Source organism: Hemiscyllium ocellatum, chromosome 32 (assembly GCF_020745735.1).
Source record: "Hemiscyllium ocellatum isolate sHemOce1 chromosome 32, sHemOce1.pat.X.cur, whole genome shotgun sequence".
NCBI lineage: Eukaryota > Metazoa > Chordata > Chondrichthyes > Orectolobiformes > Hemiscylliidae > Hemiscyllium > Hemiscyllium ocellatum.
In genome coordinates, this window is record NC_083432.1 from 40,145,338 (window position 1) to 40,160,257 (window position 14,920).

The window sequence follows — 14,920 nt, forward strand, 5'->3', positions numbered from 1 at the left end:
CTCTATCTCTCTCTTAATCTCACTCTCTATCTCTCTCGCTCTCTCTTTCATCTCACTCTCTGTCTCTCTCATACTCTTTCTCAAGCTCATTCTCTCCCAATAAAAAGTCATCAACTTGAATCATTTAATCCCCATGGATTTGCGCATTCTCCCCATGTCTGCATGGGTTTCCTCCGGGTGCTCTGGTTTCCCCTCACATTCCAAAGATGTGCAGGTTAGGTGAATTGGCCATGCTAAATTGCCCATAGTGTTAGGTGCATTAGTTGTGGTAAATATTGGGTAGGGCGATGGATCCTGGTGGGTTCTCTTCAGAGGGTTGGTGTGGACTTGTTGGGCCAAAGGGCCTGTTTCCATACTGTAGGGAATCTAATCTAATCTAATCCTATTCCTGTCTCCAAAGATACAGACTGACTTGTGGAGTATTTTCAATATTCTCTTTTTAAATTACAAATTTGCAGCTTCTTGTAGTGTTTTGCTGTTGTATTACTGGTTAATATGCTTGTTCAGGAATTCGTCTTGTCAAAGAAACATTAAGACTATGAGCAGTGCATAGCATTCCCTTATTAACAGTAACAAAAAATATCTCATTTGCATATGAATTAAGAGACTGTTGTAAAACACTGAAATCAAGCCAAGGTTGGCCTAATTACACAAATTGCAGCATTCCAAAGCATTTGCCAAAGAATTTGAAGCAGCCTTCATTGCACTCATCTTGTAATACCTAATTCCTGTCTAAAATATGGGAAAAGCAGTATCTGCACCTGGTGGACTTTTCTTGCTGACACAGATGTTCTAGCTGAAATGAACAGCCCATAAAAATTTGCAGTTTGGCAGCACTGTTTAGAGATACATAACTTCATTTCATTGTATCTTGTTATGCTAGGACTGGAGGCTGTGGTGCCGACCTGCAGAGTCCACTGGCTCTTGATATCACTCAGAGAGGGGTTGCCTGAAAAAATAGCTTCAACATGACTCTTCAGGGGGTATTTTGCTATCAAGCATAATTCAAAACATATGAACAACAATCTCCGCAAAATATATTTTTCTTTAATGTCAAAATCCTGCTTCAAACGTTAAAATAGTAGTGAATCGTCCCACAAATGTCAGTGATGTTAAAAAAAATCTGTTGAGTTCAAAAAAGCCACAAGTTTTCCTTCTGTGTGAGGTCTATTAGTACAGTTTTACCACCGCAGTTCCCCTGTTGACTGAGTGAGGTAAGTTACTATTTAATGTATCACTAAACCATATGTGTCCGCCTTGGTTTTGTAAGAAGTCTCTTGCCTCTGACTCTTTAAAGCTAAAGACCTGTGCCTGAAAGAAGATCAAGATGACAGTGATATTGATTATTGAACTTTGAAGAAACTTGCAAAAGCTTTCTTAAAGTTCATTAAAGACAATGAAAGCATAAATTTTGATTGTTTTTCCCAACTGTGAAAAATTTGCATGAAATCTTTCAGTTCTTAATATAATATCAGTATACCAATTTCATGTAAACGTAGAATGCATTCAAATGTCGTGCAAGAAATATAGCGCAGCAGCAGCTAGGTATTTTAGATTTAGATTTTAATATTTTGTAAATAAACACACCAAATCTGTAAATACCCTGTAGCTAATTCATTTTCCATTTCCTTCTTTATCTTCCAGTTTTGATTTTAGCAAAATTGTATACTGTGCAAAAATGATTTTTCAAAAGGCTGTGGAAATGAATGTTGTCAAACTGTTTCCACCTCTTTAACAACAAGTACAGATAACTTCTACATGGATGATACTTGCATCAGCAAAAATGAAGCAATTTAAAAGCACAATTAAAAATATTTTTCCTTGCGTGGCTCAATTTGATAAAGCCAAAATAAAACTGAAATATTAAAAAATCCAGGCTCGCAGTTCAATTCCAAGATCTGTACTAAATTAGCTGTAGCTCTTTTGAGGTATGAACTGCATCACCATCCAAGGTTCCTAGTCTTAAATTGCCACCTTTGAACATTGAGTGTGAGCAAGCCCAGCTTAGATTTGAAGGCATCTACATTTAAATGACCTGCTGAAACATATTACTCAGAAAAACATTTATCACCTACTTGGATCAAGGACTGCTGACATACTGTACAATGGTAATGGTTCGTTCCTTTAGAAGAAATGAAAGAAGATGGTTTGTGTTATTAGTTGTTCGTGAGAAGTGGGTATCGCTGGCTAGACCAGCAGTCGCCCATCCTTAACTGTCCTGGCAAAGGTAGTGGTAAACTATATTCTTGAACAGCTGCAGTCCATGTATCCTCACAGCAGAAGAGGAGGATAGGTTGTTGGAAATCCCAAAGAAATTAAGAGGACTGGAGACTAGGAGTGAATAAAATTAGCTTAAGTAAATTGTCAATTTTTTTAAAAATGCATTCATGAGGTGATGGCACTGCTGCCTATTGCTCATCCCTAATTACCCAGAGGGCAGTTAAGAGTCAACCATGTTGCTGTGGGTCTGGTGTCACATGTGGGCCAGGCCAGGTAAGGATAGCAGTTTCCTTCCTTCAAGGATATTAGTGAACCAGATGGGTTTTTCTGATAATCAACCATGGTTTCATGTTCATCATTAGACTCTTCATTCCAGATTTTCTAAAAGTAAATTCAAAATCCACCATCTGCCACGGCAGGATTCAAACCCAGGTCCCCAGAATATTATCTGGGTCTCTGGATTAACAGTCCAGCAATAATACCACTAGGGCATTGCCTCCCCACAATGGGGAAATAAATGGAACTGGAGAGTGACAAATCTCCAGGACCTGAAGGTTTTCATATGCGGGTATTAAAAGAAGTTGTTAGCCTGACATCTGGGATAGGGAATTGTTGGAGTATATCGTGAAGGATACAGTAACTGATCACCTTAAAAATAATTTCAGGTAATCAGGGAGTGTCAGCATAGATTCATGAGGGTAGGTGATGCCTGACAAATCTCAGAGATTTTTGAAGAAGGGACAAAGGTGGTGGGTAGAGTTAAGTAAATAGATGTTTTTTCATATGGACTTCCAGAAGGCATTTGCTAAAATCTCACACAAGAGATTGTTAGCTAAGGTGGAAGCCCACAGTATTGAGAGCAAATTACTGAAATGGATATGAAATTGGATGAGTTCCAGAAGGATTGAAATGATGGGTAAGTACTCAAATTACAGGACATGACTTGTGGCATTCCTCGGGGATCTGTGTCGGGGCCTCAAATGTTCACAATATTCATGAATGACGTGGATAATGACATAAAAAGTCAAACAATCAAATTTGCTGACAGCATGAAATTGGTCAGCATTGTAGACAGTGTTGATATTAATATATTAGGTGAATAGGAAAAGCTGTTGCAGATGAATTTTAATATAAGCAAGTGTGAGGTTATCCATTTCCAACCTACGTTTTAGAAGGTGCAAAGTTAAATATTATGAAAGTTCAAAAAGACTTGGGGTTCGGGTGCATAGCTCTCTAAAAATGCCACAAACAGGTGTAGCAAGTGGTCAAGAAAGTTAATGGAATACTGGCCTTCGTATCTGGATGTTAGTTAGGCCACTTGTGGAATACTTTATTCAATTCTAGTCTCCCTGCTATAGGAAAGATATGAAATTTGAAAGGGTTCAGAAAATTTGTACAAGAATGTAGCCAGGATTGGAGGGTTTGAGTTATAGGGAGAGGCTGAATAGGCTGGGCTATTTTCCCTGGAGTGTCAGTGGCTGATGGCTGACTTTATAAAGCTTTATAAAATCATGAGAGGACTGGATAAGGTGAATATTCAAGGTCTTTTCCCTGAGGTGGGGGAGTCCTAATCTAGAGGGCATAGGTTTCAGGTGATTAGAGAAGGATGTAAAAGGGACTTAAGGGGCCATTTTTTCATGGAGAGAATGGTGTGTGTATGGATGACCTGCCAGAGGTAGTGGTGAAAGCTGATACAATTACAACATTTAAAAGGCATCTGGATGGGGATATCATAGGAAGCATTTAGAAGGATATGGGCCAAATGCTGGCAAATGAGACTAGATTAATGTAGGATATCCAATCAGCATGGATGAGTTAGACCAAAGGGTCTGTTTCTGTGCTATACAACTCTGTGACTAAAGGGCAGTAGTAAAGGATGCAGATATTATGCTGCAGCTATACAAAACCCTAGTTCGACCCCACTTAGAGTACTGTGAACAGATCTGGGCACTATATCTTAGGAAGGATGTTTTGAATCTGCAGGAGTTCAGCACTGGTTAACAATGATGAAAACTCAATTTCAGGGGTTAAATTATGATGAGAGATTAGACCAATTAGGCATTTATTGTCCAGAATTTAGAAGGTTAAGAGGTTAATCAAGGTCTTCAGGGTATAAAACAGGGAAAGGCAGGGTAGATAAAGATAAACTATTTTCACTGGTTGAAAATTCTGGAATGAGGTGGCATTGTTTAAGAATTAGGATCAAACCATTCAGGAGAGATGTTAGAAAACACTTCTGCATGTAAAGTTAGCTTCCAGCACCACACTCGACTCTGATCTCCAGCATCTGCGGTCCTCACTTTCTCCTACTTCACTTCCTCAAACAGCAATCGATGGTCCTTCAATTGTTAAATTTAAATCTGAGATGAATAATTTTTTGTTAAGCAAGGGTATTAATGGTCATGGTCCCAAAAGAGGTATATGGGGTTAGGCCACAGATCAGTCATGATCATGTTGGAGGACGGAGCAGGCTTGAGGGACTGAATGGCCCGTTATTGTGATGTTCCTGTCTGTGTAGCATTGTCCACAGTGCTGCTAAGAAGGGAGCATCTACAGAGGTGAACCTACAAAAATTGCATCAGAGATACAGTTTAATACTGTCAGACCAAAGGCTGACAATAAAGCTTTTAAATACTCCACAGTGTATGAAGGAAATTTAGTAGTGGATTGGCTAACTCAGCATAATGGGCTGAGCAGTTGAAAAATTAATATTCTGGCAACATTTTATTTTTGTTTAGGCGTCAATTTTGGATTTGGATTCTCGGCTGACATCAATGATTTATATACAATGGGAATTAATAAGAAGCTTTTTTGCAAGTATTTGCTTTTGTAAGAATTTTGCTTGGATCAGTTGTATAATTATCTAAAACTAATACCTCTAAGTTTATATACATTGATGCAATGGGAATGTCACCATAATTTATCAGTAGCAGTGTTGAATGCGTTGTGTAAGGACAGCTGTCTTAACAGACTTGCAAGGATCTGCTCCTATCACTAGTGCACTTAAAAACAGCTGTCTGTAATGAGGTCAGCATACTTAGAAGTACACACAGGAATGAAAATAGCTGCACAGCCATTTGAATCAATTTTCTAAATTCACGCTGCCAGTGGGGTTGTTGCCTGCCAGCCACACACATTGGAAGTTCATGGGTGTGCTGACCACAACTGTCGAGTATCTATGGTCCACAGGCAGTGCTCTCTAACCATCACAGAAAACGTGAATTTGATGAAGGGCTTGTGTCTTCTCATTCCTGATGAAGGGCTTATGCTCGAAACATTAATTCTCCTGCTCCTCGGATGCTGTCTGACCTGTTGCACTCTTCCAGCTCCACACTCTTCAACTCTGATCTTCAGCATCTGCAGTCCTCACTTTCTGTTCGTGTCCCCTGTCCAGTTCAAATATCTTAAGGTACACTTAGTATTTGGTTAGAAGATTACTGGGACTGGTAATAAAAATTTGCATTTTTAAAGCACCCTTAACATTGCAAAAGTTTGAAGATATTTCCAGAGACTGTTATCAGATGAACCATAATTACAGTGTTTAAAAGATATTTGGGTAAGTGCATGAATTGGAGGGGTATGAGTCAGGCACAGACAGGTGAGACCAGTTTAGTTTGTAGTTATATGTGCTATGGATTGATTGGACTGAAGGTTTCCACAATGTATCACTCTGTCACATTCAAAAAATACCGTATATACTCGTGTACAGGTCGAGTTTTAAACACCTTTTTTGAGCTGAAATTAATGGGTCGACTTATACACAAGGTATTGTTTTAAGGGGAAGAAATTTATGCTTGGCATGAGTTAACAAATAGACAAACAAGAGCCAGCTTGCTATATAAAATAGCAATATCATCTTGAATATTAGCAAAGTTTTAAAAAAAGTAAAATGGCCCCAGCTTGTACAAAGTGCTAAAACAATTAAAGTATTTCCATACAATGTAGGTGATATCTGCTATGGTTGAGTAAAGGCCACATCGTGAAGAAAAACATTTGTACTTAAGTCTTGATTGTCATTTGCATTTCATCTTTGAATATTAGATTAGATTTCCTACTGTGTGGAAACAGGCCATTCGGGCCAACCAGTCCACACCGACCCTCCGAAGAGCAACCCATCCAGACCCATTTCCCTCTGAATGATGCACCTGACACTATTGGCAATTTGGCATGGCCAATTCACCTAACCTGCACATCTTTGGATTGTGGCAGGAAACCGGAGCACCCGGAGAAAACCCACACAGACACGGGAGAATGTGAAAGCTCCACACAGGCAGTCACCCAAGGTGGGTGACTGTCACCCAAGGATGGAATCGAACCTGGGACCCTGGTGCTGTGAGGCAGCAGTGCTAACCACTGAGCCACCGTGCCGCCCTCAATTAGTAATAAGTTTTTAAGTACTAGCGAGAGAAAGACAATAGCAAACAATTCAATATCCGTGTGGCCATTTAAAATGGGAAACTGACCTTCCAGGCAACCCCCTAGTCCTTGAACATTCTCTGTAATATGTTCGTGCTGGTAAATTGCGGGTAACTGAAACTGCGGAAACTGACTCTGCGGATGACAGTAATTCTGAAAACCTGGAGTAGATCGTAATGGCTGGCAGACTGGAAGACCCTGAACAGAGCAGTACGGCCAGTAGACTGGAAAGCCAGAGTGGAGCGCAACAGGCAGGCGTATGGATTTATAAACGTTGATGTATAACTGTGAAGAACTAGAGTCAACTTATACACGAGGTATGTGGAAAATACAAGATGTTTTGGCCAAAAATAAGGGGTCTACTTATACATGAGGTCAGACTGTACATGAGTATATATGATATTAGGACAGATGATCAAAAGCTTAGTTGAAGAGAGATGCTTTGAGGAGTATTTTAATGAAGAAGAGAAACAGGCGGATTTAAAGAGCAAATTCTGGAGCTTGCCAAAGGAAAGTCAGAAATGCACAAAAGCTAGAATTGAACTATAGCAAAAATCTTGAAGGGAAAATGCTCAGTTCTTCCATTGGCTGCTCTCATGCATATTAATAATCAATTCAAACCTCCTGAGGCTGAGTTGTCAAGTTTTCATTTATAAGTAAAAGCAGGACATGGTATCCCATTGCCTTCAATATTGAACTTCCAGTAGGTCTTCATTGAGAACAGTGGGAGAGGTACAGAGCAATTAGTGCATACAGACCCCAGGTGTATGTTTCAGTGTTGCTTGTCGAGAAGAACCTTCAGTGCAATATGAAAGCCTTTTGAAACAGTACATGTGTAGAGATCATGGTTCCACCTGACCCATGATGTTCATTTATAGCACTATTTAGCAAAGTAGAATGAGCAGAGTTCTTATCCACTGACTTTCAAGCACCATTTCATTTTTTAAATATAATCAATGTAACAAAAACAGACTCTTTGCTAAATTGAGTCAGTTCAGAAAGGCTTCTAGGCAGCCCTGAAATCACTTGGCTAAGCTTATATTTTACACCTAGCTGTTATATTGCAGCCACTACAAGGATAAACAAATCAATTTCACTTCCAAGCTATACATGTACGCACTATGCCCCACTATGAAACTAGAACTCCAGCACATCAGCACGGTATAGTATAACCAGTTTGTTTAACCTGAAACTCAATAGTGAGCTGTCTACCTCAGCATTGGCATTGGGAAAAACAACTTAATAACTCAGAAAATACACTATTTTTCTGTTTAGCCTGTCACCTATTCATTATCCTCTCTTTTAAGAGCTTCCTTAAAACCACCTTGAATCTATCTTTTAGATCCCTTGCTAGTCACTCCTTAATTTGCTATCCAATTTTCATCATGCCTCTATGAAACAGCTGTGGATCCGTTCCCCTACCAAAAGAGCCGCATAAATGTACGTGTTTATTTACATGTCATTTGATGGTTGGAATTGTATTATACGCTTAATTTATATTGATTTTGCATATTTGTGCCTTGATAAATTTCCAAATCAGACTCCGTTACTTTGTATTTGAAAACGAACACTGTTTATTTAACTTATTTAAATCAACCAGCGCATATGAACTTACCAGACAAGTGCAAGTTAACCAGCCCAGTGCAGTCAGTTGGAGTTTTGCATGCATGAGGAGAAAAAGGTCATAGATCTGTCAACAGGAGCAGCCCTCAACTTGAGGAGGAACTTCTAAACCTGGTATCAGGTTGGCAAACGGTATTAGTGCTACTCACTTAATTTCAGGACGGTGTTCTAATTGCAAATCGTAAATTATTGAAGAGGATAAAAGACCAAAAGGATAAGAGAATGAAATTTATCACTCTGAATGGCAAAATGCCAGAGTGTTATAGAAATTTGGTAAGACATTTTTTTTCTTCTTAAAACTTGCCAATGTCCTCTCTGAAGATGCAAGTAAGGAAGTATTTGCATGCCATTTTCCATTCAGTTGAGGTGCATAATCTTACTGCTTTTCTTTTCAAAATCTATTTCTTGTTACACTCATTTGCTCTTCCAGTGATCTACCCATTGGTATTAAGTGACTATATTTGGATATTTGTTACAGTGAAGGCCAGTGGCCTTTGAGTTCTTAGTTTTTGTTTAATGTACTTTCCCATGGTCAAAGCACTTGGGATTAACATAAACAGAGAGTTGTAAGGCATGCTATTTTAGCTGAAATAAGTTGCGGTAAGATGTTTGTGAGCCAGAAATGCGTGAAAGTTTCACTCATAGATTTTGCTTTTCTGTCTGTATGCACTTGTACTACAGGGTGGCACAGTGGCTCAGTGGTTAGCACTGCTGCCTCACAGCATCAGGGACCTGGGTTCAATTCCATCCTGAGGCTTCTGTTTGTGTGGAGTTTGCACATTCTCCCCATGCCTGCATTTGTTTCCTCCGGGTGCTCCAGTTTCCTGCCACAGTCCAAGGAAATGCAAGTTAGGTGGATTGTCCATGCTAAATTAAATTGCTCGTCCATGGATGTGCAGGCTAGGTAGGTTAGCCATGGGAAATGCATGGGATAGGACAGGGGGATGGGTCTGGTTGGTATGCTGTTTGGAGGGATGGTGTAGAATTGATGGGCCAAATGGCCTGCCTCCACACTGTAGGAACTCTATGTTTATCTCTACTTGTGACAAAGCAAAAATAGTGGGTGATCTTTATACGTTGTCCATAGTGAGCGCTACTCAGTAACAGATATGTCATCCCCTGTGGGATAATCTTTTCTATTCTGTTATGACAGGAACCAACACATGACTGAGAGGCATCCTTTTAAAGTTTAAGATGAATGCATCCCACATATTCCAACTCTCGAGCTTGTATATGTAGATTTTACACATGGGATATGAACAACTCTGGCTAGACCAGCATTTGCAGCATGGTCAGTCACATTGTTGTGGATGTAGAATCTCATAAAGACTAGACCAGGTGAGGATGGCAGATTTCCTTCCTTAAATCTCAGTACTGAACCAGATATTGGTTTGCAACAGGGAGTTACCTGGTTGCCATTTATTGAATTCAAATTTCACCATCTGGAATGGGTGTGATTCAAACCCATTTCGCTGAACGTTAGACAGGGGCTAGTAGTCCAGCTATATTACCACTCTGCATATAGCTTGCCCAATGTTGCTGATCAGAGTGTCAGTCAAGATCAGCACTTTAGGGTATTCATTCGAGAAAAGGTTGCCCTTTTGATTTTGCTCCCCGTGATGAGCGTTACTTGGATAGAGGGGTCAAAGACAAGGTAGCTCTTGGAAACTACCCTTTCAACTTTGCCCATGCCTCCACTTGCCCCGAAATGGGTATATGGTGAGGTCATGCATTAAATCATTAAAGATATATGTTCTACAATGTAGCATTTGATAGACGACCTGTAGCTCTCTCCTTTTCACTGTTTTGGCCAGAGAGGACTTAAAATGCAGACAGAATGTACAAATGAAAATAAAGGTATTTGATCCTGAGAATTTCAGGAATTACGTTATATTGTTTTGTTTCACTGACATAATGCAGGTTATGTACAGAAAAAGATGATCATTCAGCTTTGAAAAAGGCATTGGGATTAGACTGCTTCATTTTCAGTGTAGCATCACATTCAATGGAAACAGCATAGAAATAGTGTGTAGCTCAGCATGTCGGATTAGTTGGGTTCCTGATTTATCGTTTGATTAATTTTATATACTGGAAAATTGGGAACTGTAAATTCAGTCTTCTCTGTCTAGACCTAGAATTTCCATATAAGCCCCTCTAAATGTTACCTTTCCTTCAAATCACTCTTTTAAAATCTGTCTGTGAACTACATTTTTATCCCAAATTATGTTTTTTGTGTTTCAATGTCAAAGTTTGGTTTGACAGCACTCCAGTAAAGTGCTTTTGGATGTTTTACTATGTTAAAAAATAATGAATAATAATGCTAAGCATGACCTTTTTTAAATAAGTAACATCGTCCTTAAAACCCCAGGTTTTGAATGAGAATGTGTAGAAGAGAATAAGACAGGAACTGGCACTAAACTTGGTAGTGAAAGGGGAGTAAAGATCTATTTAAGTAAATGTTTCTGCCATAATTTAGTGATTTTCAGCTGACTACTTACAGTGGTACCTTACCTGACTGGTTTACAAATTCAGAGAAGCAGGTTAGGTGATCTGTTGCTCAAATAACCTAGCTTTTGAGGTGTGCAATTTCCTCAATCTTATCTGCACCACTTATGATTTCTGACATTTGCTATATCAAATCTCAAGTTTTCTTCCTGTGAGTTTGAAGGTGAATGCCAGGAGCCTTCCAGATGTAAGGGGCTGTCAGAAATGATCCAGGCAACATCCATTCAGATACACTCCCAGCAGTAGTCGCAGGGTAAACATCTGGAAGTAGTGCCCCGGTCAGTTTTCCCTTCACTTTTGATTATATTTGCTGAGGAAAATATCTGTATGAATTAGACAAGCATGCAACCTGTCCTAAAGTTCTTTGCTTTGTTTTCAACTGGAGGTGAGGAAGAGCTTTCTAAGATGTGTTTTGAGATCATCCCTCTGTATCTGATCTTCTGAGCAATTGTAAGACCAAGCCTACATTCTGTCTCACAATGATATAAATTCATTTGACACAAAGTTTGGATCCAACTCCTTTGTATTTTCTTTCATTGTTTAATATTTCCTTAATTTTCACCTCCTTGTTAGGGTTAAGCTCCATGTGCAATGGTTCCTAGCAAGAACCTTTCTCAGGTGATCCATTCTGTACGTGGAACATAAAACAGTAAATATGAATGTGAAGTTTGACCATCGAGAGCTTCAAAGCCAAGCATGATCCTGTGCTATTTTGTCATCTACGTTCATGTAATTCCAGCACAATGTAATCTGGAATTAAATGCTTGCCAAATGATGACCGTGTAACCACTGTTGATTGTTATGAAAACCCATCTGATTTACTAATGTTCTTTAGGGAAGGAATTCTGCTATCTTTGCCTGATCTATCCTGCTAGTGACTCCAGATCACAGCAATATGGTTGACTCTTAACTGCTCTCTGGACAACTAAGTGTGAAAAAGAATGCCTGCATTCCATGAAAAAAATAAAGAAAACGTGCTGTCCGGTACAGTGATTGGGAGAGGATACCCTGGCCACTTTTGTTTTCACAATCCCAGTCTGCTGAGGCCAGTTGTCATGTCCTTAATATAACTGACTGAAAGCAAATAATATCATAGACCGGGGACTGAAGCTGTGAGCTTTTGTTGTCATTATTAGTTGGACCATTGAGTTATTTTTTTGTGCCTGGTAATGCAGTTTTAGAGTTTACATGTCTACTTTCAATGTGAGTTCCATATTTTCCCCCTGTGTTTTGTGCAGGGTTTTTTCAGAAGAAGCATTCAAAAGAACATGGTGTACACGTGCCACAGAGATAAGAACTGCATCATCAACAAAGTCACTCGAAATCGATGCCAGTATTGCCGGCTGCAGAAGTGCCTGGAAGTTGGCATGTCCAAGGAATGTAAGTCTCTCTGAATTGATCATATTACACATGCTTTTCTGAATATTGCATATTTCTTATTACTGTCAGCCTAGTGAGATGCAGAATGAATGAGTTCTACTTGAAATTGTCAGAAGTTTACACAACTTTGACCATGTTGTGAGATGTATTATTCATATTTTGTTGCCAAATTCTAAGCACTTCTGTCTCTCCATCTCACTCTTCATCTTTCAGACCACCCATGTTAAAACTCACCACTTAAACCAAGCTTTGGATCATTTCTTCTAAAAGTTCTTCCAGAATTTTGCCTGATCAATGCTTTGTTTTATTACATGCCCTAAACCCAGGGACTCTAAACACACAATTGTAGATCTTCATTGCCACTATTACTGAGGTTCGCTAATTCCACTCACACTGGAACTAGAGTCTGCATCTTCCCTAATCTACACCCCTCCATGTCTAACCAGATTGTGCATTATTTACTAACTTTCTTCTAGGACCTCCATACTGTTTCTTTCAAGGTGAACTATCCACTGTAGAGGAAAGGTTATAATGAAAGAAGTTAATTTAGTGAAGTCAGCAATAGTGGGAAATCATTTTCAATAAGTATTCAGAGAATTCCATGGGACAATGATGCTAAATCATCAGCGCTGGCAGTTCTTCCCATGCCTGCCTACAGCTATACGTAGAAACCTCTTACCTTCATTTGTGTAACATTAATTTGTGACAAGTTGCAACATGTTGCTCTAAGAAATCCTAATAGATTTAGGCATTTTGAAGAGCATCATCCAGACAGATTCTGGCTGAACTGAACTATGACAGAAATTAAATTAGCTTTGCCTGAAGAAGCCTAAAATGTCTTTACATAAATTGATCCCTGCCTTACAAGCATTTTAGCATGTGTCAAAAATATAAAGGAACTATATATACCATTAGCCCAATCCATTATGAATACATTTGCATTTTTATGCAAGTGTTTGATTTGGGAAATGGACTGATTATTTGCTTCCACCACGATCTCTTCTGTAGAATGCATACTAATGAACAATAACTATTGTTCCAACTGAGAATTGTCTTTTCAGTCGTCACCATCAGAACATGCTATCTGGTTATTTGTTCATTGCTGTTGTGGGATGTTGCTGAGATGTCTGTAAGGTGACAGTGTCTGGCTTTCAAAAGCAATTTATTGTGAAGTTTCTTGAGGATGATTTTCCTTTATTACCCAAAGATTTCATGACAAACTCTGGAATTTTGTGGGGCTTACATTTTGCTCATGACAAATGTGCTGACCTAGTTGTGTTGAATTAACGCATGTGAGTCATGCATTAAACACAGCTCAGGCTTAACATCAGGTTCCCACGCTCACTTGGCCTCCTAAATTAGTAAATTAATTCATCCTATCCTATTAAACCAAACATTGACCTTTTTTAAAAAAAAAACTAAAGAAAAACTTCTAAAAGTTGTCATTGGAATTGAAGTAACGACACATAATGATATGTTGGACATGTATAAAAAAATGGCTTCCAAGTTTGGTATTGGGGTCCAATAACATTCAGTTGAACCAGGTGGTAGAGTAAATATGGCAAAGTAATGCACACATTGTTTAGGTTGGATCTGAATATGGTGTGCTTCACATAGCAGCCATTTCACTGGGTTAAAGCAGCAATATAAATGCAAGTTATTGTTTATGGAAACAGAGCTCAGTAAGTTGTAGAAATAATAATTGCATAAAATTAAAATCTTCATATTTTGAGAACTCTGTCCTGATATGTTTTAAGGAGTAGGAATTGTTAGTCCTATTACACTGTCAAATGTAACTCCACCTAACTAATTTCTTGCATTATCTCCCCCTCACTTGCTCATTTGCTTCCTGCACCGATTTATGTTGTAGGCTTAAATGGTCTTCCGTGATAAATTCCCTGTTGGTGCAAAGAAAATAAAATAACAACAGAAAAAGTGGAAATATTCAATATAATCCCAGAATCAGTAGAATGGTAAGCAGGGCTAATATTTCAGTTCAGTAACTTGTAAAGGCCTTCCTTCTTAATCCTAACTTTCTCATTTTTAACTGGTGTGTTATAGTTTTTGAACCATTTGTCATTATGAATGGTTTATTTGTGATTGTCTTCATTAACTTTAAAATTTCATTTGGACCCTTCTTCCCAATTAAGACAAGGGAAAATCTTTCCATGCCATGAATGGAATGGGTGTAGAAAAACATTTGTGGTAACAAAGCATTTTTATGTCAGAAGGCAGCTGTAGAGCATTGCGGAAAGTCTTGTCTTTAATTTCTTAAGTTCAGCAAGAGTAATTTTCAGAAATGCATTTTATAGTAATACCGGGGTCAATGGAAAAAGAGCTAAAATAATACTTAAGTGCAATGGATTAACTTGATGTGACATTTGACTCCCTGTCAGAAATAATCAAAAAAACTGTTTACTGAATTCTAGGACAGTTTTCAAGGAGGCAAGCTAACCTTCAATTGTAGATTATGTAGTTTTAGTGTATATGTGTTACTACATGCTTGTGATGAAAAACATAAAATTTTACTTCGCTATAAATCCAACAAAATTGTACAATGAAAAGAGATTGGCCTGCTCGTGGTTTTTTAAATATTTCTTTTGAACTGATATTTGTCCCAATTTTCCCCATGTACTTTACTCCTATCCTGAAGGCACTGACTCCCACTGTGCCATTCTTTATATAAGGTTTGGCAGTAAGTGCAGCAGACTGTTTGATTAAAACAGGCATCAGATTTGATGACTCCTACATCTCTCAAAATCTTTCCAGCAAGAGT

At 38.7% G+C, this 14,920-nt stretch overlaps 1 protein-coding gene across 12 annotated transcripts in view; it reads left to right on the forward strand.

The window, feature by feature from the left end:
* raraa (retinoic acid receptor, alpha a) overlaps nucleotides 1-14,920 on the forward strand; it is a 564,031-nt gene that overhangs the window by 504,650 nt on the left and 44,461 nt on the right. For all 12 annotated transcript variants that reach the window (XM_060848780.1, XM_060848777.1, XM_060848785.1 and 9 more), the window contains one exon: nucleotides 12,003-12,144. In XM_060848780.1, coding sequence (XP_060704763.1) covers nucleotides 12,003-12,144 — 142 coding nt within the window. The remainder of the gene's footprint in view (nucleotides 1-12,002; nucleotides 12,145-14,920) is intronic.